The sequence below is a fragment of the Larus michahellis genome, chromosome 3 (genome assembly GCF_964199755.1).
Source record: "Larus michahellis chromosome 3, bLarMic1.1, whole genome shotgun sequence".
Lineage (NCBI taxonomy): Eukaryota > Metazoa > Chordata > Aves > Charadriiformes > Laridae > Larus > Larus michahellis.
The window spans coordinates 64668695-64693512 of NC_133898.1; the positions used below are offsets into that span (position 1 = coordinate 64668695).

Genomic DNA, 24818 nt, shown 5'->3' on the forward strand with positions numbered 1-24818 from the left:
AGCTAGATGGGATTAAAGGCATAGTTTGAGAATTTACATAAAGGCACTATTCTGAATTAATGTGACACCAGGGAAGCACAAAAGCATACGTTTCTAATGGGAAGCAGACATAAATGCTACACAACAGGCCTTCTGGCCCTTAAACCAATGTCTGTACATGGTTGCAAAAGCCAAAAGCACAAAAACCTGTTCAGTTTGGCAAACCATCGATGATGGGCAGCACCCCCCAGTACTATGCCTCTAACCCAAGATGAAGGGTAAACATTACATTCTTCCAGCATGAGACAATCGCAAAAAAGGTCTTTGACAACAGTGAACATGATCCAGAGCATTCATTTGGCAGATTTGGCAGACACATTTTATTACTATATTAAAAAAAAAAACCAACACCAAACCCCAACAATACCCCCCTTCAAAATATTAGTTTTAAAAGTTACATATATATACATACAGTTACAAAAAGGAGAAAGTTGCCTCAAGAGTTCCAGTTACAGTAACAAAACATAGATGCATTTAGTGAGATTGATGTGTAATGTCATTGATCTGAATCCCTGTAAACCAAAGAAGTCTATTAAAATCTATACAAGATTTGTCAGACTAAACACGCGTTCAGTTATTAGAAGTCTTGTCTGTTCACAATGAATTCCACATACCCTCTACTTTGTGAATACAAAGTGTTCTAATATATTTACACTCCGAAGTTTAAACCACAGTGTAAAAAGAATAAACCTCTTTAGAAGTTACGACAGTTCTGTTACATTTTCTATCTGAAATACTGCCATGCAGTGCTTTAACCTACATCTCGGTTAGGGGGAAAAATACTCTTTTTTTGCCAGTGTAGTGCTGTACATTCTCCGTACTGCTCTTGTGAATTCTACTATGCAGCTCCATCAGGTCAGGGCCCAAGTGCATTTTCAGATATAGTGTCCTCCTGGGCTGGCATGCTCTTAGGTGGGCACAGCCAAGGTGGCCTCGGGACCTGGCAGGACTCCAACGGCCACTCGTGCCTGCACCAAGCCCATGCAGAACTGCAAGGTGCATCCCACCTCTTTAGTAGCTTTCATAGCCATAATTTTAAGGCCAGTAATATTAGATCCACCTCACGTAAGTGACGCTAACAGGCATCTTAAGCCTGTCATCAACACAGGCCTTATTTAACAAATGTTCAGCCAGGGCGGTATAGCCTAACCATAGCCTGTTTGTTTTCAGGGAGGATCGGGAGTGTAAAGAAAGGAAGGAAAGAGACTCCAATTAGCCTAGGCTGCTTGTAACTACATTACAAACTATCTAAGACTGAAAAAGTGACTGAGCACTGCCTTTTTTTTTTTCTTTTTTTTTTTTTTCTAAAAATACTTATTTCTCATCAGCACTGTTAAGTTATCCTTAACATAAACTCAAATAAGACAACACTGCCATTTTTCTCTGTGTCTACACCAATAAATAGACTTAGGCCTCAAGAAACCAAAACATCTGGGATCTTCTGCATTTCCCATGATCACTATGATCACCTGAATTTCCTCCTGCTTTAGTTTTCTCTCTACCTGAGCTCCAAACTCTAAGCATTAACTTTCTTGTCAGGGCCTACATTTGTCTTACTCCACTTGAGCATTTTCGATGCTCTTCTTTAAAACCGGTGAAGAAGTAGTTTCTAAATGAGTGACATGAGCCAGGGATTTGAATGTGCCATCTTCTCGGTACGTCCCAAGAATGAAGGCAAAGAGCTAAGCCTCTGTTCTGTATCTTCCATGTGAAAAAGCACAGAACTGCTCGGAGTCTGACCAGTTACACATTGTCATAATAAAGCAATCTCACAAGTTGCTAATAGAGAAATGTACAAGAAGGTGAACATTTGTTTTGTTTTCATTTATGCAAACAGATTAAAACAACTACAGTTGTCTATGCAAGACAACATACCAACCTATCTGTTTCTCATGCAGAAAAGAGAAGCCATATTTGCTGACAAATCTGGGTGGCCTATTAAACGAAAAGGCAAATTACAAAAACTCTTGTAATTGGGCCACTAGACTAAAATGCTACTTTCATTCACTTGGACAAATCTCTTCAGGCTCCAGTCAGACTACTTAACATGGACAGTAAACCAAAGCTCTGAGGCAGCCATATGCTCTTCCTACGCTTTGACACAACAAACAACCACCTTGGTTAATTGTTTCTGATCCTCTCTGTAAGACTTTAGTCCCACATGTATATTTATCTTAATGAGACCACCTACCTCCAGAGCAAGCTTTTTTTTTTGCTAAAAGAAGATATCCTGGGCACCCTCCATAGTCTGTCTGTGTTGCTCCAGAGGGCTATCTGTAGGAATAAGTGAAACTTCTCTTCCACTGAATCCCCATCCCCTCCCAGCCAAATTGCTGCAGAATTTACACACATTTTGTTGACAGATCATGGTCACTCTAACCCAACACACATTTTCTTTTTTGCCAAGTTCGTAGGACTTCAGTTTGTATTTGTTGAATATATTTTAGAAAGAAGTTGGAGAGGTGCTTAAATTGGAGATGTACTGAAAATTATTTTAGCAGCAAATACTATTGACATAGCATCTTTGTAGTTCTGCAGATCTCCTAAAAAATGTTAGAAGAAGAACTTACTGTGTTACATCATACAGAGGAAATAAACAGCCAAGGATGGCAAAAACTCAGTCTCCAAGTTCTTGGGCTAAAACATCCTGAATGAACTTCAATGTACGTTGGTACAGGAAAGCATCCTTCTTCTTTGGCTTACAAATATTTAGATGATTAACATCCACTGGAATAAGGTCTCCAATTCCTAACTCTAAGAGAGGGAAAAAAAAAAAGAAAAAACTACCAAAGTTCAAAAGATCACCTAGACTGAAAAGCGCATCTTGCATTAGCAATTCCTCTCTCAAAAGCAACTACTTCTGTCTTCAGTTTAACTGTTTTCTCTTCATTATTTTTTAATGCGCCAAAAGCATCAATACACACTGTTATAGTCAGATAGAGCTGTACGTTGCTACAAAATCCACACTGGTAAAACATTCGGTCACAGTTCTACGACACAAATGTACGTTTCTCCATATAGACAACTTTGAATAAACAAAACTTCATTTACCAGCACCTGACTGACAGCAAAGTTCTGCCTGAAGTTTAAGCATTGACATTAGCAGGCACAGGGCATCCAGACTCTGATCACCACTAATTACCCATATTCCTTCTAAAATACTTTGATGTGGAGATTAAGAATGGGACTAGAAAGAACCTGAAATATGCCACAAATCACTACACACATTTCTGGGGAAATGAAAAATTTACATTGCTTAATTGCAGAATACAAATATTCCATTTGCAGCTACTGATTTGGGAGCATAGTACAGCATTTATTCTTTCCAGACAGTTTATCACTACCAGCGAACTTTTAAGTTAGGATGCTGTAACAGTTTATTGTCTACTCACTCAGCCTCCTGAGAAATCCTCCATTTTGCTTGGAACCCTGTATCTTTAAGTATGTAAAATTACACTACAGCTGGATGAAGGTTTGCTTTCAGGTGCCCAAGCGTGCATGTAAGAAAAAGTGAGCGTATTGCTTGCCAACCTGGGTTTTGAACAAAATGAGTGGCGTGCCACTGAACCGCCATATACCCTATAAAAGCTTTTGAGAGCTTATGCGCTGCATTTGTGTCATCTCTAGAAGAGGAGAAATATGCTACAAAATTATAAGTGCACAGTGCTTATTTGCGCATTCTGTTATCCAGCCCTCTTTTTCATTTTGTTTTGTTAAATCAAAAAAAAATGAACGCCCAGTTTTTCAGGCCCCGCCAATAAAATTGCATCATCAACGTTTCCGCAAACAATTGCTTCTTGAGAAGACATACTGAAAAAATATTGCTAAATATTGACTCAGGAAAACAGGGATGTAGCATCTGCCTTTTTCAGAGCAACTAACCTGGCCTTGAACCTAGTGGACTGAGCCGGTGGAAAGCCTAATCTAAAACCCACCAAAGCAACGGTTTCTGTTCAACACCTTACAGGTACCTTGGGCAGTGCAGAAGAGGGCTTTGCTCAGGGGAGACCTGAAAATATCAGGCTTAAAACAATTCTCTAAAAAGTTGAACCAGCATAAGCAAAGCAAGAGAAAGAATTGTTTGGTTTTCCTTTCTCCTACCAAAGGCAAAAAGATGGAGAGAACTCTTCAGAAGGCAAACTCTATTGCTTGAGGGCCAGAGATATGGAAGATAAAGGATTCTTAACACTGAAAAACAGCTTGTGGCTTATTCCTTCCAATAGCAGTTTACTAATTTTCTTTCTTATTTTTTAAAAGAGGAAATAGCTGGAATTTGTGGGAGCTTCCGAAACACTAGTCACCCTACCTATATAAGGATAAACAACAGCTACTCATAATTAAAAGGAATGGACAAGGTAACATTAGACCAGGGTCTACCCTGCTTTTTTCAATAAGCAAGCGTTACTCGCATTTAGAAAAACCGAAAGAAACAATTGTTATTCTAAGATATAAATGTAGCTGCCTCTGATCTCAGCAGGGAGACTGTAGTTTAAACTCAGCCAAAAGTTTAAACAAAAAACGCCACAACATAACAGATGTATTTTTCTAGGTCTTTCCACCATAGCATTTATAATCCTTCCTCATTATTGATACTTACATGAATAGATACAAAATTAAATAAATTAAATGGCTATTTGACTTACTTGCTGATTCCAGAGGTACAACGTGCAGTTTTATCATGCTGCCTATGTGTGTTGGTAAGGTTTCTGCAAAACTCAGCACTGAAAATTTCTTATCTTTGGCAAAAGACAGGAAGTCGTCATTCAGCTCTTTAAGGGCAGGAGAATCTGAGAAAGACCAACGTAATTTTTGCAGTGTTATCTTGAACATAAGATTATAGCATTTGTCTGGCAAGACTGCACTCCCAAAGAGATGTTTTGGAAAAATTAATACTCCAGCAAAAGGAATAGCATTTTGTTTGTAATCGCTTTTTCCAGCTATCATATGCAACCATTGTTTATTTCTGCATAGCATGGTATTTGTTTAGAAGATAAGAATCTGAAGTCCAGCACATGTTGAGTTACTACATAGCTAAATGACCCAAACTCATCTTCTATAAACTTGTTCTGACTCCCTTTTTTCCCCCCTTGCCTCTGCAATCAAATGAAAACAGTTACTCAGAATTACTTACAGTAATTCAACACACAACCCAAAAGATCAAAAGGGGGTTCGTTGTTTTTACCCAGATTTTTCTGACAGCACGATAAAAAAAAGCATTATGAACACATCAGCATAGATCCCCGTTGTTAAATGGTAGCAAAGCGAGCGTACCCTTGCTGAGTTCTTTAACCTCCACAGACGGAAAGAGAAGATATCTGGCATTTATAGAATATTCAGCCAGCTGGGAACCATGGTGAGGTACACTATAAAATATGATTCCTCTGGTGTTGTTTACAATTTTATCCATTTCTGGATTCTTGGAAGCATCCACCAGCATCTTTTTGACTAGAAGACCTGGCAACAAAAATGGAATTAATGCAGGGATTTAAACCACTGTGAAAATAATGATCATGCTATATTATCCATGAAACAACTAACCACATTCTTGTCCCAGTTGATTAGTCCTTAGTTTGTCAAATATCTAAGATTAAGTTGAAAAAAAACCAAATCAAACCTGAGGAGGCATTAAAATAAAACGTCAATGAATGATGCAAATTCGATTTTGGTTTGCTTTAAGTGTTGATAATGACATTTACTATATGCCTAATCATGGAGAAAATTTTGCCTCTGGTTTCCCATTTACATGAATTTCAACTCATTGATTTTGTTGCTTTTAAATCAACACAGTAAAACCAAACAGCAATAAAAATCCTTTCAAAATGAACATGCTATTGAATATAATGCATTAAGAAAGCAGAAATCTATTTTCCATTTTTAGCTCTTTGCAAATTATTTTTTGATAAACTATTCTGAATAATTGCATTTCAGACCGAATTTGGTTAGCAGCTTATTCTAAAATGCAACAGCAAATAAATGCTTCCTATCAAAGAGGCAATGTGCTTACCACCCATGCTATGTGATACCCACACCAGAGGTCTGTCTCCAATCCCAGCAGCTCTGAGCTTGTCAAGAAGCTCATTGCTCCTGTAAGCAATAGACTTCCTGCAAAGAAAAACCAAACACCAGCGTGATGAAGCATGACAGGTTAAAAGGCAACGTTAAAAAAGAATGAATTTTCAATGCTGTGCATTTATGAAAGTGAATTAGCTACATAAAACACTAATTACTTAATTATTGTTGCTATATTGAAAAATGCCAAAAACTTTTGTAAGGTTGGCTTCAAGGACAACCGGAATTTTGCTAAATTCAGTCTCTTGATCTTGCTAGAAAGTTTAATTTTAATTTCACTCACCACTCATTTCCTTTAGCTTTAATTCGACAAAACTCTTCATAGAGTTTTAGATAGTTTCACTTACACATTGTAACAAAATTATGCTTTCATTTTATGAAAGCATCATCAATGCATAATGAGCTTTATCCCCTAAAACAAGAATATACCTAATGTCTGACAAAAATGTACTTTGCTAAACAGTGCTCAAATTGTGGAGCAACATACAGGAATTTAATAACTAAGCGCATGATCAATCAATACATTAAAAAAATTGCAGATAGTGTCTTTTATACTTTCCAGACAATAATCTCTAAGTGCTTTGTACTAGAATAGTATAAAAGCACAATAATCTCCACTTTATAAATGAAGAGCTCAGCTCAGCTTTGGAAAAGCTAAGCTATATGTTAGACGTTGAAAATGAATCTGTGGTGGAACCAAAACAAAACCAATGCCAATTCCCATTCCGAGCTTGAAAGTGCAACACTGTTACTCCTTACAGTGTAATAAGAATCAAACATAGAAGATATTTCATGGATAATGAAAACATCAGGATATTGGGGCAACCACTGTACAAAGTAATTCACTTCATCTCTATTCGTTCTCAGCATTCTCACTAGAAATGGCTTTTATAACACATATGAAAAGGATACTCAAATGTGTCTTTTCAGCTGAACGACAGGCTTTAGGATAGCTGACAGACATAAAAAATAACTTTTGAAACAGTGAATGAGCCTATACATTTAGGGCCATCATAAGGTTGTGATTCTACTGCTACATCTTTGCTCCTGCTAGTTAAAAATATCTTCAATATCTTTCATTTTTATTAACCGTATTATCAAATTCTAAAATAATCAAATACCATGCTTGAATGAGCATTAATAGCAGGTCATGTAATTTTCCATTTTGTAATGAAAAAGACATTACCTTAAAATAAATAAAGAAATATATGTTTATTTCTTTTTCAAATTTTCTTCCATTATACTTACTCTAGATGGACAAAGGAAAAAGGTTCTCTTAGAATCATAGAATCATTTAGGTTGGAAGAGATCCTTAATATCATCGAGTCCAACTGTTAACCTAGCACTGCCAACAACATGGACGAGGGGATCGAGTGCATCCTCAGTAAATTTGCAGACGCACCAAGTTAAGGGCGAGTGTTGATCTGCTTGGTGGTAGGAAAGCTCTACAGAGGGATCTGGACCAGCTGGATCCATGGGCTGAAGCCAATGGTATGAGGTTCAACAAGGCCAAGTGCCAGATTCTGCACTTGGGTCACAACACCCCCCTGCAGCGCTACAGGGCTGGGGAAGAGTGGCTGGAGAGCTGCCTGGGGGAAAAGGACCTGGGGGTGTTGGTCGACAGCCGGCTGAATATGAGCCAGCAGCGTGCCCAGGTGGCCAAGAAGGCCAACAGCATCCTGGCCTGTATCAGGAACAGTGTGGCCAGCAGGAGTAGGGAAGTGATGGTCCCCCTGTACTCAGCACCAGTGAGGCCACACCTCAAATATTGTGTTCAGTTTTGGGCCCCTCACTACAAGAAAGACATTGAGATGCTGGAGTGGGTCCAGAGAAGGGCAATGAAGCTGGTGAGGGGTCTGGAGAATAAGTCTTATGAGGAGCGGTTGAGGGAGCTGGGTTTGCTCAGCCTGGAGAAAAGGAGGCTGAGGGGAGACCTTATCGCTCTCTACAACTACCTGAAAGGAGGTTGTAGCGAGGTGGGGTCGGTCTCTTCTTCCAAGTAACAGGCGATAGGACAACAGGAAACGGCCTCAAGTTGCGCCAGGGGAGGTGTAGGATGGATATTAGGAAAAATTTCTTCCCAAAAAGGGTTAACAAGCATTGAAACAGCCAGCCCAGGGAAGTGGTGGAACTACCATCACTGCAAGTATTTAAAAGACACGGTGCTGACGGATGTGGTTTTGTCATGGACTTTCCAGTGCTAGGTCAATGGTTGGACTCAATGATGTTAAAGGTCTTTTCCAACCTAAACAATTCTATGATTCTATGAAAATTATATGCTTCGTTTTATCATGAGTATAAAGTCAGAGTACAGTGATTTTTTGCTGTGCTTATGAAGCAGTATTGGGTCATTTTAAGTTTAAGAAATATTCCCCTTAAGATATAAAATTGATGCTATATTTACAACAACTAATAGCATAATTTAGTGTCTCCCCTAAACATGAAGCAGAATAGACCGTAAGAATTTAGGAAGTTGCCACAAGTAGTTATTCATGAAGCTAAAAAGCTCAAGCACACCATGACCATACCTAATGTTTTTCCAAACCTGATTTTCACATGCAACAGAGAAAGGTAAATTCACGGTTTCACACCAGGTGATCCCAAGGATCAGCTTTACATGTCTCCTTCCTGCCCCTCCTCCAAACTGCAGACACTACATTTGTTACCTGTGAGCCTCAACAGGACATTTTGCTTTCCAGTCACTCAAATGGGTGTCGTATTCCACAGATATGATTCTAAGGGCAGGACAGTCTGAAGCCAGCCACGTCTAAATTAAAGAAAAGTGAAACCAAAAGGAGCTTATAATTGAAGTACTTAACAAACTCTTGCAAGCAATTTATCAGCAATGGAGCAAAGATGTTACTATGGGGATAATATCAAAGAGGATTTTTGCTCTTCAGTTAATCCCCAAATACAACTTACACCTAGACTGCTTTTGTTTTATTACATACTGGTGAACTCTAGCCCGTTCCCCAGCTACAAAGTAAGCAAAGGATGGAGGTGGGTTACTAACTCGTGCGTTCCTGGCTCCCTCTCCTGGGTGAAACAAGAATTACTAGAGATTACCAACAGGACTGATCAGTTGAAGTTTTACAGAGATACTTCGGTGGTTATAAAAAGGTATCTTCTGGACAGCTCTCATTATTGAGAAAACAGCAGACGCATGTGGAAATGTTATTGTCTTTTTACCTTTGGCCAGCACTGGCTATAGTCCTCTTCCCCTTCTGAAGTCTTTTTATCCGAACGTCGGTCAATGTCTTGCTGTCGCCAGGTTTTAAATGCTGCTCCCAGAAGACCATGAACAAAAAGGATGTCTGCTCTGATGGGCTGACTGATATAGAAAAAGGAATTTTTACGAGATGCATGGTACATATTCTTGTAGCAAATTAAATTTACACAGAACTTTTAACTTAAGGGATGCCAAAATGCTATTTTTACCACTATATGTGATTTCTTATCTTATGGACAGCATTTAATGACATTTCAAAGAGGTTACTCAGATCAAGGCAAAAAACAGGGATCCACCCAGAAGAAAGACATATAAAAAGAGGTATAGAAAGTACCCACCTCACAAATAATACTTTTCTATAATGAAAAACATTCTCTCCAGCTACTGTTAATACCGCTTGATAGCTCCAGCTTTATCATCAAATTAGATCTTCACTGTAATCTCACTAACACCAGTGACCCTGGGAATAGTTGCCACTAAGTGACATACCTCATTGGAGACTGCTTCAGTCCCAGATACACAATCACTATTAAAAGAGATCGAAGCTGTAAAATTAGACCAATATGTGCTGCTGCCAACAGAATAATTACAAGGCACTATATCCCAAGACAGCCAGTGCAAAGGTTAAGTGGTTGCAACGCACACAAAGCAATAATTCATCTCATGGTTTCTGTTTGGATTTTTTCATGCAGTACAATACTACTCGTTTCATGGCTGTGGACTGCTCCCAGCAGTTCTGTTGTTCTCCTATTTGAGAATCTAAATTCAGTCCTCTCAACCCACCAAAGAACAGGAGGAGCAGGTGACATGAGTACAGCAGCACTCTGATGGCAACTCTTCCAAAGTTTTGTACCTGAACAGCATAACAAGTAACTCGAAGTACAGCATGTACAATATCTCCTTCTGCTTTACCTGCTACGATATTGTGGATGTAAGACATAAACACCATCGGGATACTTTTCTTTCACCATGTCCCTGTCTAGATTAGCCAAAGCTCTGGATGCATGAGAAGACTGAATGACATGTGGGGATTTCATTACTTCAGCAAGTACAGAAACCCAACCTACATTGAAAAAATAAAGCATCAGGTTAACTAATTAGAAACATCACCCAAACAGAGTAATTGAGAAACATCATTCTTCAAAGTATACTTGTGAAAATAGATGTTAAAACTTAAGAATGGTAACATCAAAATGAATTATTTCAATTCACTCTCTTTACCGCAGGAAAGCCAATGCTAAATAAGCAGAACCTCCAAAATGCAAAAATCCAGAGCAGTGAGGCAATGTATTTTACTACTGTTCAGCTTACAATCTGAAGGAGAACCCCTTCTCAGAAGAGGCTTAGTGCAGTTGTCAGAGAGAGAACAGATCTCGAGCCTTTTTATGCAGGTAAGATGCAGGGAAGACAGAGAAAAGAAATGTCCCAGAGAGAAAATGAAGCTTAAAGCATAAGACATAGAAAACAACCCACAGGAATAATGGCAATTGGAAAAATTGATGCTTGCTGTGAGAGTATAACCATTTCTAATTTTAAAATCCAGTGTGTGAAAAACTGTTTAAGGAATTAAAATGTCCTCACTATTCTAAAATAGTACACTATTTATACCTAAGGAGCATAAGAAAATTAATGAAGGTAACCTTTGAATGCATTCCTCAATAAAGTCACAGCTAACTCAAGGAAAAGACACTTTGTAATACTTTACCTAAGATGCAAAATATAGTTTCTTAGACACAGACAGGGATGTTCATAGACTACTGAGGAATGCAAAGGACTATCTTTTATACACACAGAGACACATATGTTTCTTTAAAATCCTGATAAATCTTGTTGCTGCTAGCAAAAGTGGTCTATAAAAAACAAAAGAGAAGTCTTATCAACTCTTGACCAGCAGTATCCAACTGCTCATCTCTGTCTGGTTTACTGTCTAAAATTCCTTTCGTTCTGAGACCTCTGCCCCAGGGAGCCGCTGACTCTTCTGTCACAATCTCTTTCTCTACACGTATGGTTTTAGCAGCCATCATAAGAACATAAGAATGATGCTAAAGCTCAGACCAAAGGTCTTTGTGGTCCAGCTGTCTTTCTCCAAAAGTGAGCAGTAATGGAAGTTGCAGAACAATAAAAGAATAGAGCAATAAAAGGGCAAGTATATAGTGCTGATTCTCCACTATATGCTCTCAGTTTTCAGCAAGCAACTTGGTTTCTGTGTGTAGAGCTTTACGGACTTCTTTCTTTCCATGAATTTGTCTAATCACTTTTTGAAGCTTTGTAAGTCTTCAACAATTACAATGCTTCGTGGCAAGTTTTAGTTTGGTTATGCACTGTATAGAAAAAAAATATATTTATTTGTTCTGCCTCTTGATAATTGATGTACCAGAACCTTTGGTCTTGCATTACGAGAAATGCAGATGACCATTCCCTCTTTGCCTTCCCTATGCCAGGGAGGATTTTATAAATCTCCGTCATATTCTATTTCAGTTGCTTTTTCTGTCTTAGTCTAGTTATTTGCTCTTTATACCACAGCCATTCCAAATTTTTAACCACCTTCACAATCTTTCGCTGTGCCTTTGCTACTTCTTTTTGCAACAGGTTGATTAAAAATGCACACTGCATTTAAGAGGCAGATACCAGCTTGGACGTACACAACAGCAGATTGATATTTTCTGTTTTTCTTTTTATTTCTTTCCTAATAAGACATTGGGAATTATTTATTTGGTATAGAACTTTCATTGCGATATTTAGGGGTATTAAAAAAGGGGCATCAGAGCAAAGCTTAGCAGAAGTTACTAGCCTAACATGAAACAAGGGAGGGCAGGAAGGCACGTTTCACTTTGTTCCAAAAGGTAGGGACTGAACGCTGGTCTGTTCCTTTATAAGACTAAAACACAGTCAATAAAAAACAAACAAACAAACAAATTCTAATCTACAAGCTAGATGATCCGTAGAAGTAGGAAACTCAAAAGATTTTTGCTAGTATGTGAACTGAGCATCAACCAAGTCCAAATTTCACCATCCATCAGAATCCGAACACCTCTGTAGCACTGACGTATATTGACTAGACAGCATACAGGAATTTTTAATCAAGACCATCTAAACTGTCTATATTTTTTGTATTAAACCCAATGACAACACCTACCCCTCCCCCCAAATCTAAATCCCACAACACTACCATGGTCCTTTGCATTTTACAAAAGCACTGAATCCTCTGAAAATTTTAGAATAGAAATCTGACATTCAGACTGCTTGCACTTGCTTTTCTTTTACCTGCACGTACTATGGATGAATGAAGACGTTCATCCAAAGCCATATTTCCAATAATGCGAATTATGTTCCTTTGTATTTTTGCTGAATCTTTACGTTGCTGGTATATCCTCTGCAGTAGCTGAAGGCCTCCTTTAGCTTCAATTTTATCACAGTGAGAAGAAACCTAGCATTATACAGTAAATACAATGACAATAAGTACACATTCTGCAAAAGGTTCCTTGAGATGCTGTTAATTCACAAATTAGGGAATTTTAAGGAGCTGATATGATGCAGAGCCCTTATTACCCAGAAATTTTTATTAATCTAGAACTTATTATGCCATAGTTGAAGAGAATGTAAATACTTTAATATGTTAAATGCATGATTTCTAATGGATTGATAACCTGAAAGATGCTGAGTACCATCCCTCTACTCTCTTCCACATCTGAGGGACACGAGATTGCTCTCCACTTGGCATGATGAAATTTTAACTAAAGTTCAAGGGTCTGAACAGGACAATTGTCTGCATTTGTTAAAGCACTATCTCAACCAGAGCTACTTGTCTTCCTGTTCACCATCAAAAATGCAATCATTATAATCCCTTCTCTTTGAAATGCAAAGGTATTTCTACATTCCAAATAGTACTGCTATCATTATTGATCTTAAGGGCAACAACAGATTCTAGTCTATGCAGATGAACACGTACTAATTACTTGTAGTGTCAACTACTGATATTGGCCAAATGCTTATTACTTGAATGTGTTGTCTACAGTGCTTAAAAATGTGTAGTAGTTACGGAACTGCTGATGTCCTAAAGTCTGTGGCTTTCAACAACGACACACACACATTTGGAATGAGTACAGTCACAACTTGTTTAAACTGAAAATCTGGAATAAACCAAATTCTAGACTAAGTCAGAATTTCTATGTATATGGAAGATGTGAAAGGAATACTGGCAAAGTGCACTTTTTCCATCCCTAGTACCAATAACAATTTGGTATTCTGAATGCTGTTTCTCAATGTCCTAGGCTTCTGAGCAATTAAATGCATGCAGAAGAATGCAGCGATAGGAAACAAGAAGAATCACTGTTACACAAAGTCTTCCATACTCTTCGTCTGTGTCTGCAAAGAACAGACTGGTCCTGGGAAGATGCACTGTATTAGCTGCATGCTGTGCAATTTTCTGCCCAAAGGCAGTGACCCTTGAAGGAGTGGCCTTTGTGAATAGCCAAGGTTTGCATTCTGTTCTGGCTTCTGATTAGAGTGAATTCATGAGGCTACTTTGCTTTATGGAAACCTGGCGCTAGAGTTGGATTAAGAGCCACAAGAAGAGATCACTTGTAAGCTTTCTGAACTGATGTACACCAACTCACACACATCCACACATACTCTGCACTAAGAATTTCATATCATCAGTATCTTGCTTACTGAGAAGCTGCAGAGTGGAAACATTAAGTGTTCCTTCATAATATCTATCTCCAATGACTTCGAATGTCAGTGGGAGGTAGCCCTATGCAGAAAAGACTTGTTAAATCCTCCAGACTTCAAGCATTCTCTTCTGCTTTTCTGTGTCAGAGCCGCCTTTCTACTTCTTGAAAGATAGATACAGATATACTACAGGAGAACTTACAAGGGCTAATTAGAAACAACAACAAAACTTACATACACTTCCCATGACAAAAACTGAGTTTGTTATGTTGCCTTCCAATTCACATCAGTTTCAGTTGTCTGAACACTCTTACAGAAGGGGCAAGGGGTAAGAGACAAGGAAATGGCAACTCCTTCCCAATATATGAGAGAGCATTAGAAAGGAATATTTAAAAATGTAGCTTTTCAGTTATAGTTTAAAGGACAAATTACCTTAGAATGCTGTACTAAAGCCTGCAAGCAAAAGAGTTCCACTGTCTCTGAAGGGACTTTACCCAATGTCTCACAATATGGAAGTCCATTTCCTCCAAAACACCATAGGCCTCCCTGAAATGAGAATCAGTAATAATTATACCACATTCCAAATGGCTACATAAAATAAGCATTTCTAAACTAAAACATTAGGTGTGTAATGTTCTATAGAAATTGCTATAAAGAGTGCACAGCATGCACGCACTTTTCAAAATGTACAAATTACACAGGAGTACACTATAAAACCATCTACTATTTTTAACTGAAAATATTAACTAGATTTTCAGTCAGTAGTCTCCATACTCTATTACCTTCAAAACACACAATGAAGAGGGAAAATGTAGCATTTTCATGTTCTTAATGAATGTCTTAATTTAAGATAATTTGCTTAAGCATAAAAAGCAAGAATCAGACTGCATCTAAATTTCCACAGTTGCAAAAACGAGAAGAGGAGGAAAAAAGGTCTTCAAAACATAGCACAGTCTCTGAAGACCAGTCTCTCAATCATGCAGTAGGAAAACCAGCATAACTTCAATAAAAAACAGTTTTCTAGAACAGCATGATTAACAAAATGCCTCCAAATGTGTTGTCCTACCAAAGCTCCCTTTGTAGCAAGAGCTCTGGTTGTGAAAACAATAAAGGAGTGATAGTGTAAAAATATTACACATAACTGTGTCATAGGAAATAAAAGGTTATTGCACTTTGAAAAATCTAAACAAAGCCTGACAGGCATCATTATTAAAATATGACAGTCATTTTTACTATTGCATCTTACAAAAAATCATAATCACTGATTTAAAAAGTCACAACTTTTTAATAAAAAATAAAATGCACAACAGATAGTGGATCACACTAGCACTACAATTATTATTTTTAAGCAATAGTGATACTTAAAATGACGTTCCTAAAGCCACTTGGGAAGCTGTTGGACAGACAGAGTTAAAGAATTCCTAGTTTCCAAGTCCAAACGGACCACTGGACTCTTCCAATTCTGGTCTTGGCAACAGTGGACTATTACAGGGAGGCATTTCCATGTGATATAACAAGAGTTTACTATTCAAGGTGTGCTAACAACTTATCAGTTTGCTAGTAAGACTTAACAGAGGTTTAATCATCTCAGTAGTAAAAGAACACTCAAGCAATGACAAGATGAAATGTGAAAAATCATTTTATGAGCCCTGCAAGGGGAAGGAAATGTTCTGGACAAAATGTTGAAATATCTGCTTTATGGGAAGGCTTGTAAGTAAAGACATAATCTTTCACTAGACCAGTTAGTACAGCTGGGAAAGATAAACAAGCTTACAAGCAGACAGACTGTGTGTAGAAGAGATTTTACTTATGTTGTACAGTCAAAGTCTCTGTATTTCTCTTCCTCTTATAATGCTCAAAAACATGGAAATAGGTTTGTATCTTTGAGCTCTGCAGGAACAAAGAACCCAAATAGTTCTGTTCTGCAGGTGGGAACTCACCCTTTGCGCAGCGAGAGTCTGACTACTTTCACGTAAAGCAAGAGATGTGAAGTACTGGACACATGGATCAAGACCAGTCTGAGGTAAAGATACTAACAACAAGCGAAGTTCATCTTCTATGGGATAGTCCTGTGAGAAGTAAGCACAAATAGCTCTTATTGTGTTCAAAGCATGAAGCAAAGCACAAGAAAAAAAAGAAAGATCTGAAATAAGAGAATCATCCGTATTAATAAAGCCATAAAATACAAACCCCAGACTTGAGTGCTCTGCAACTTCGGCTTAATAGTTACACCTGTAAAGACTTTGGAAACTGATAATTCTAAAATGACCAACCGAGTGATGAAAAGCAAGCTTTAAACTTCATACTTTGGTGGCCTTATAGGTCTGAAGGGCAGAAGGAAAAAGAGTGCCTCTTGGCACAGAAAGCTTAAAAGCTCATCCTTACCTACACAGTAATTTTGGTGCTGCTCCATTAAAATAAATGTATAAATTACTAATAAAAAATACAGACAACGTTTCTTTCAAGCCTTTATCTTAAAAAAAAAAATCATATAGATGTTTGTTTAATAATCCAGGGTAGATGACAGGAAAATAGATTCAACAAAGTGATTTTATTTGCCCACAGTCATGGAACTTGCAGTTATTCTAATCCTTGCTACAATCAGAGATGGAGATACATCTGATGCGCAGAGCAACAATTGCTACCCCAATGATTTTCTTCAACTTCCTAAGCAGCAGATTGGGAACTCTTAGCTTCAATCACCTAGCAATCATACTGCTGTAAAAATAAAATATATACACAACCATATACTACTATAACCTAGTACTTCAGGACTGACAGATACAGATCCACCACCATGTAATGTTACAAAGATAAGAAAGCAAAAACTGAGAATATCACTACCTATCAAAGCTGTTTTTCAGATTTTTGTTGGTTAAGATATACAGGTATTCTCTGACAGGGACTTCTGCCAGCATTCGTTCTATTAGCATTACAAAAGACCTCTTATATTATGCTTTATGTGTCAATTCTGTTTATTGAAGAAGCTGATATGATGACATGATTGCTCAAACCATCATAGATATAGATAGATATAGATATAGATACACACACTTACTAATTAACACAAAAACAAAGCAAGGCCAAATCTATCCAATATGGATTTGTTGGTACTCAGAAACTGGCAGTAAAGACGTCGGCCTACAGCAGAGCACCACACTCGCAGTGAGGTTGCAAAGGCCTCCAGGGGTGCTCTCTACGTGTAGTAGGATTCTGTCAGTACCAACAAAGCAATCTAGGATGACTTAATATAAGACTGCTTCACATTGCCTATTAGGTACAGACAGGCAGTGTGTGTATCAGGCTGGTAACTGGCTCAAACTTCACTGCTGGTAAATATATAATGTGGATATACAGCCCGAGAACAATAATTTATCTACACTCGTATCCATCATGTCATTCACTAATGCAGATATACCCTAGGGGTATATCACTATATTCTAGTTTTGTCTTTTGGTCTTAATTTTACTACTCGTTAGTTACTTTAGAAGAACTCCACTTCAGTACGGTTACTGACAACAAAAGCATTGCAAACAAACAAGCAAGCAAAAATCATCTAATAGCCACTTTTCATGTACTTACATTCTTTATTTTTGGCATTGGTGGTGGAGGCAGGAAAAAGCGAAGGTCAACATCTTTAGATCGAGCCAGACCTATAGCAGTCCTTTGATCACAGGTTTGGGCAACTGTACCATACTGATAATCTGTAGTACAAGAACTTCAGTGTTAGGGTTAAAAATAACTTTAAAAACTAACCTTAAATATTTCATTTGGTTTAAAATGTAGTTTCTGATCTATTTTGTAAATATACTTGAAAAAAGAACCATGTCTCTGCAATCTACTTAAATAAGCTCTTATTTTGGAGCCACAAGTTCTAAAAGATAAAAATTGCGGATGTCAGACCAGCACTATACTGAGCTGAAATACACTTGGGCACTGATTGTTCATTATAGACCAGTTTGGTAAAGGTCCTCAGATGTAAACTGAACACAAGCAAAAGCAAACGTTCAGTATCGCCACTGTGAAATGAATACAAGAAATACAAACCCAAGCTTAATCCCCTGAGCCCGAGTTAAAATTTGAAAGGCATCTTGCGTACTCTTTTCTTTAATACTTTTCAGTATTAAAAACCAGTACCTTAAATCCAAACGCTGCAAGGCACTTAATTATAAATGATACAAAAAGCATGTTTCAATAAAATTGTTAATGTCACAAAATGAGGTGACCTTAGAAAAGGCTGGATAGCACCACAGTACAGTTTTAAGTAGCCCTTCCTTACTGAAGGGAGAAGACAAATTTTCAGTTACCCTGCTGAAGGGAAACCAGATTTAAACAGTACCTACTGTTCCTTTCCAAAACCTACCTACTTTATAGCTGGAGAAATTGGAGAAATTACATACTGAAATTAAGAGGTAAACTGAAGGAAAAGAAAATATAACCTTAAAGTGGATCAATACTGTTTTCTATAAAAATCTGTTTCCACCACTGTTACGGTTATACAATTCTAGACCAAAACTGAAAAACTGACAAGCCCTTTAAAATATACTTTTCACAAACAGTCACAGATTGGCCACATTTTTGCTTTGTTGCAGATCACTTACAGCTGCAAACTGAAGTCACTGAAGCTGTGCTTTTGACAAGCAAAATACTCTATTTACAGTCATAGTTATGCTGAACAATTTGGTCCTAGCTGTGAAAAGTCAGCACATACTTTCAGTCTCAACCTTTCCTGGACTCGGTTTTGGAGTATCAGGTTAAAAAAAAAGCCGATTTCCCTCATGAGGTAGTTGGCATGAATAATTAGTGTTTGTGAAACATCCAAATACTACAACAATGAGCACTACAAAGGAGACAACAAAAAGCAACTAAATTTCCAAGTACTGGCCATCTCATGCACTGAGATCCTGAGATCACCTGCTAAAAGTATTCTCCTACAAACGTGAGACATTTTACTAAATTAGTACACAAAGCTTCAGCTTAGGTACGTCCTAGCTCTCAAATGTTTTCAAACACAGCTCTTTGATGTAAATTGCTTGGGGAAATTAATTATAAAGAGGCAATCTGAAACAAGATAAATCCCATGGCATGGAATTGCACTGGAAGAGTCCTCAACTGACTGGTTACCAGAATAATGAGAGTCAAGATTGGAGTGTCACCTAGTTTATGTGGACTGGTGATGGAGAGGGAAGGAGGACACACGTACACACGCACACGCCCTTTACGTGGGGTTTCAGGGGTATTTGCTGCTGCAGAAACAGGGAGGACTTATTACTACTGAGTAATAACTAGGATGGAAAATGGCTTACAAATAATGCCTGCACATACAAGTCCTCCACCTCTAGTTTGTCATTACTCCCTTGCTATTACTACCTATCATCTCCTAACCAATTTTTAACCTAACCATGGCCTTAAACTCACTCCTACAGAACCTTATAAAAATCGCTGCCAGAACTTGTGACCACGTTAGCAGCCCCAACAGAAAAAACAAGGAACTAATGAACATGAACTGCTCTCCCACACCACAGCAGTGGTTTCAGTTCTCTGGTGGGGAAGCGGAGAGAGACCGCACTGCAGACACACGCTGTATCAGAGTATTAGGAAAGAACAATTGCTTGAAATGTAAATCAAAACCCCATAATTTAGACCAAATTTCAGAATGTATTTACACTTCTTGCAGCTACTAGGTTTTTTTCATGTTGGCAGCGGACTTGAAACAGCTAACTGAAACTTTGTTGCATTTCTGGGATGAATTAGGCTACATCAGCATACATTACCGTGCCAGTGACTGTTGTTTGCCAGGTCTTGTACAGCCTGCAGTCGGACCTCTTTGTCTTCTGATTGACTTTTCTTTAAGAGAAGCCATAAGGCACATTCATGATCTTCTCCATCAAATGTACCAAATTGTTCTTTTACCAGGAAAGAAATAAAACCCACGTTATTATTAATGAGCATTTTAACAGTCACATTTCTATTTGTTGAGTAAAAAAATCTATTTCTTTTAATATCGGAGTCCTTAACAGTAATTTAGAGCAAAATGTTTTAATATTAAATTAGTACAATAAACAGTGACAGAACAACATCAGTAAAATGCTGATCTTTAAATCAATAGGATGGTTTTGATTCATTTTAGTGGCATCAAGTTGGTATTTCATATACATATGTTAGACGCAACCCTTCGCTGGCAATTACCAACCAGAATTGCCAGCTTCCAGCAGGAGCTGGAAATGATTAGCAACTCTTGAGGCTCTGACCTTGAACAATTCATTTCATAGCACGACAGTGGAGGTACATATTGCTATAATTATTTAACAGATAGTTAAATAAGAATAGATAGTATGCCTGAGGAGCACAGTTTCTTATATGCATTGAAATTCTTATTTTAAATTACTCTAAAAAGCAGTGCAATACTGTTACAAAAAGACTGCTGCTTTCAGTGAATATTGGCAATTCTGATAAAAGCATAACATACTTTTCTAAAATGAAATTTTGAGAGTATTTCATCCTCCAAACGCCTTTTGTACACAAATCCGGTATCAAATATTAACCCGGTATCTTAAGCTTCAAACCTCTTCTGAAACAGGAAAAAAAATCTCAAATCTCTTCCTAACCATCACTTTCATTTACTTCAGGAAAAGAAATGGTTTTAATGCATAGAAAATATACTAATATTCTATATTAATGTAGAAAATTGTAAGTCATATTGACACCATTTCAAACACAAAATAACATGTTAAGTTTGTAAGAAAAAATATTTTACTTTCTAAAAGGCTTATGTTTTAGTATTCAAAAATAATAATGATAGATAAAGCTGTGCATTCAACACCTACCATTAAAAGGTCTCCGGAAAATTTTAGCTTCTGTTTCTAGAATTTTCCTCACTGCTTTATGGATTTCTTTTCTGGCTTGGTATGTGATCCCTATAAGAGTATTTGTAGATTACTGGAAGTCTGAAAGACAGTTCTCTCAGATTTTTTTCATATCTATATATGAAAAAAAAAATATATATACACACACATACGTACAGACACATATATACAGAATTATCTCATATATAGAGAACTGTATGTATAGAACTATCTTAAAAAGCCAGCCACCAGCTTAAAATAAATTCGGTGACATTGTGAACAATATTATTTTTGTAACAGATCTCAGGAAATATAAGCTCCCTTATATAAGGGTGACTTCCATAAACATTCTATTCTCTTCAAATCCTATTTTTAGAATTCAAACAATTATGCATCTTACCTTGATATTCACTTGGATTTAGAGAAGCTGTACGTACATATACATAGGATTTAAGTTTTTCATGATGTATAGCTTGAGTATCGATTTGCAGTAACTTCTTTAAGGACAGGACTTCATATGTAATGAACACAAAACCTCTTTAAATAAAAGAAAAGTGCATATGAATATTAATTAAAAAAATATGATGGCAAAAATATGTTAAACAATCATTTTGGTACAAATCATCCAGATTTTAACAAATATATAATAGTCTGCAGATTATTTCAATTTAACAAAGTAGAGAAAAGACACTAAAATGCTCAAAATAAGTAATAACTATCAGAAAATATGCTTCAAAATTATATTCTACCATGTCTAAAGCTCCCATAATATTGTCACATTTTTGAAAGGTACATGAATTAAAATTTTAACTCTATACGTAAGTTACATATATTCTTGTCAGTTACAACTTACCCTAGTATAAGTGATCCAGTTATCTTTGCAATTTTTCCTTGAAAAAATGAAAAATTAATGTCAAACAAAGTTGTGTGCATCACCTCAATATAAACGTAGTTATCAGACACTAAGAATGTCAGCCATTAAGAGTAAGCTTTTTTAAATTTTTCTATTGCTCTCTGGCTTTCAGGAAATCATTACCTAAATTTCCAAATGGAGAAAAGAGTACTTGACTAGAATTTCATGCTCTCCTAAGCAAGATGATAAAACATGTATCCTGACAGTGCTATTTACTTTGAATATAGCCACCTATCAATTACATTCATTGCTAAGCTGCAGGAATCAACAGTAAACTTTCTCTGCCTGTATCATTAGCACTCATTTGGAACTCTAGATTATTTTAAGTTAACTTTTTCTTACATGGTGTGTATATTTTTTCAATGTATATGAATACATACAGGAGTATGTGTGTTCTTTGAGAAGTTCTGCAGAGTCTGCATAAGAAAATACATTTTTAAAAAAAATTCCATTATGAATTCCATAATATGAATCTAATTTATAAAGCAAACAGCTGAATAAACACATGCCACTCACAACAATTTTCCTTTTAAGTCTAATGATTCCTGTGAGATTTGAGCGCTTTTGCCTGGACAAAGTTGAGCTGATTAGCTGGATGTAAGGATCTCAATACAGAGAAACTCTATTATTTAGCAGTGAAACCCAATGGAACACATCTCACCTATCATGAATAATTTCTTTTCCTCAGCATGAATTGGGAGATTTGCCCCACAACCACTGCCACCAGGTTCTGTCTTTGTGAGACCATAAGAATTTTGCATGCAGACAAGAGGGAACTACATGTTGAAGAAATAACTGGCAGAGACGATTGAAAAGGAAAAAAAATGTAATGCTTCCTGTAGAGCAGAAATGGAAACAACCTATCTTTTAATGTTCAAAAACAAACTTCAGAATCGTAAAAATTGACATTCTATACAGAAGGCATCAAAGAAAGCAAAGATTAAGCAGGAAAGATTGCAGAACTAATATCAATAAATAAGGAGGAAGAAACAACAGAAACATATTTTATTCACGGTTTACGGATGTAATTGTTTCATGGATCTAGAGGTTACAAAAAAAATCAGATACAAAATAGAGTTTAAAGAGATTGCACTTGGAGGGGGCCCTCATCTCATGTTCCAATTCCAGATAATCTGCCAGTGTCCTTCTACATATCACTGTGCAAAGCAAGGTCAAGAGCAGACATTCACTTTAGGCAAATAAGAGCTTTTGATCACAAAGTATTCAAGGATTCAGATCTTTTGTATCATTTAATTATACACGGCTTTATACCAACACAGATTTTTCCTTTTTATTAATACCTCAGATCAATACATATAGAACTGTGCTTACTGATATCATTCCAGGGTAGGTGTGTTTTTGTGGCTGGACCAGAGGTTCCTATTTGTCTATAGCAAAATATGCAGTAGGCGGCCACTGACATTCTGTGTATTAAAAAAAAAAAGAAAAAAAAAAGAAAAAGTAATGATTGATTTGAGAATTAGAGCAGAAAACCTGTAGCAGTTTTTTTCCTGCCTTTTTACAGCACAGGTCATGATAGCAAAGGTCACGATATACAGCAAAGGTCACACTAAACCATATTTGTGTCATTTCACTCCATATAAAATGCTCTAATTAAAGAAGTCTATAAGCTCCTCAATTTAATAGGCTGCATTTCGGCTACAAGGAAAGTTTAAAGCAGTTTTTCATACAATTATGTGTTATTGTTGATTTTAGTGACTCTTATCTCCAATTAACTTCTCTGCTTGAAAGTCTCCTTTCCTACTTCCTCATAACTCTCCCTTAAATACCAGCCACGGTCATATCTCCATCAAGACATTACTCAGTATGACATGGGCTTTAATACAACTCAGTCACCAACTGCTTTTAAAGTTGATAATTGATTGCGTTAGCAAGTATTTTGGCTAAAAAGGTTCCAAGAACTGCTACATATTTTTGCCTTTAAAGGGTAAATCCGACTAATATTTCAAGAATGTAAAAACTCTCTAGTTAATGAAAATAAGTATTGGTTCTAAAATGCTCTGAGTTCATGGGCCCATGAAATTCATAGGGCATGCTTACACATAAAACATAGAGGACACATCTCATTCTAGAAAAATTCTTGCACATGCAAAAGAAGGAAAACCTAGCCATAGCCATGAAGAAGAGGAGAACCTTTTCTAAAATTAAGACCTTTGCAATGCAACATTATGAAGACACAGAATACAGACAGACTAATTGCACTGTATTCACCGAATGCTGAAATCAAACTCGATTTTTTTCTTCCAAACAATCTCACAAACACACATAAGGTATTTTAAAACTACCAAAGTTCTGAATGTACAAGCAAACCAATGCAAGCACGAATCTTCTTGACAGTAAAGGTCTCCATGGAAGTAGTAAGAGTTCTTCAGAAATATGAAACAATTTAGTCTCCTGACGTACATATGATGCAGAGCACTGAATTTTCTTCATTTTACAGGTAGGAAGATGAGTAAAGACAAGCACACTGCAACTTCCTTACACACTCTAGATATCACCTTGCATCTTTGAACAACTAGGACTATTCAGGAGGGACCATAAAGGAACCATGTCCTTTGGACCACTGATCAAGTCTGTATCTTAACCTCTGCACAATGACGTTCAAAGAAAGTATAATCAAGCACAGAAAACTAAGGCAATTTAGGCCATGCAAAAGCACCAATTCCTGTTTCTATCACTCACATATATTTACCATTTTATGTATTAGCAAAAGCTACTGCCTTTACATTTGATTTATATAAAAAAATATTACCTAAGTTAGGAAAATAAACAAATTGGCTTTGTCAACCCACAACAATCAAGTTCTGCATGTTACTTTTGCTGGACTTAATCTCAAGTCTTAGTATTTGGATTTAAAACTACATCACTCTTCTCATATTTATCAAATTATTTTGTTAGAAACACAGTCGTCCTTATTAAATGTCAAATTAAGTCTATATCACCACAATGACAATTAGCTCAAAATGGTAAAATGTCATGTGTGTAAATCTTGATCAGTAAATCTGATCTTGAAATATGGGAGCCCTTGATA

General features: G+C 36.9%; 1 protein-coding gene across 6 annotated transcripts in view; it reads right to left on the minus strand.

The window, feature by feature from the left end:
* Nucleotides 1-335: 335 nt before the first annotated feature.
* The window catches only part of SERAC1 (serine active site containing 1), a 46007-nt gene continuing 21524 nt past the window's right edge, over nt 336-24818 (minus strand). For 3 of the 6 annotated variants that reach the window (XM_074580513.1, XM_074580511.1, XM_074580512.1), the window contains exons 2-17: nt 23099-23190; nt 21707-21743; nt 21254-21390; nt 20836-20925; nt 19783-19914; nt 17591-17712; nt 15949-16077; nt 14441-14554; nt 12602-12764; nt 10250-10400; nt 9298-9439; nt 8775-8875; nt 6044-6141; nt 5311-5493; nt 4683-4826; nt 336-2793 (exon numbers count right to left, since the gene is read on the minus strand). In XM_074580513.1, coding sequence (XP_074436614.1) covers nt 2657-2793; nt 4683-4826; nt 5311-5493; nt 6044-6141; nt 8775-8875; nt 9298-9439; nt 10250-10400; nt 12602-12764; nt 14441-14554; nt 15949-16077; nt 17591-17712; nt 19783-19914; nt 20836-20925; nt 21254-21390; nt 21707-21743; nt 23099-23189 — 1971 coding nt within the window. In that variant the 5' untranslated portion in view covers nt 23190 and the 3' untranslated portion in view covers nt 336-2656. Of the gene's footprint in view, nt 2794-4682; nt 4827-5310; nt 5494-6043; nt 6142-8774; nt 8876-9297; nt 9440-10249; nt 10401-12601; nt 12765-14440; nt 14555-15948; nt 16078-17590; nt 17713-19782; nt 19915-20835; nt 20926-21253; nt 21391-21706; nt 21744-22427; nt 22603-23098; nt 23191-24818 lie in introns of all 6 variants that reach the window. The other 3 variants (XM_074580514.1, XM_074580509.1, XM_074580508.1) reach the window with 3 other exon arrangements.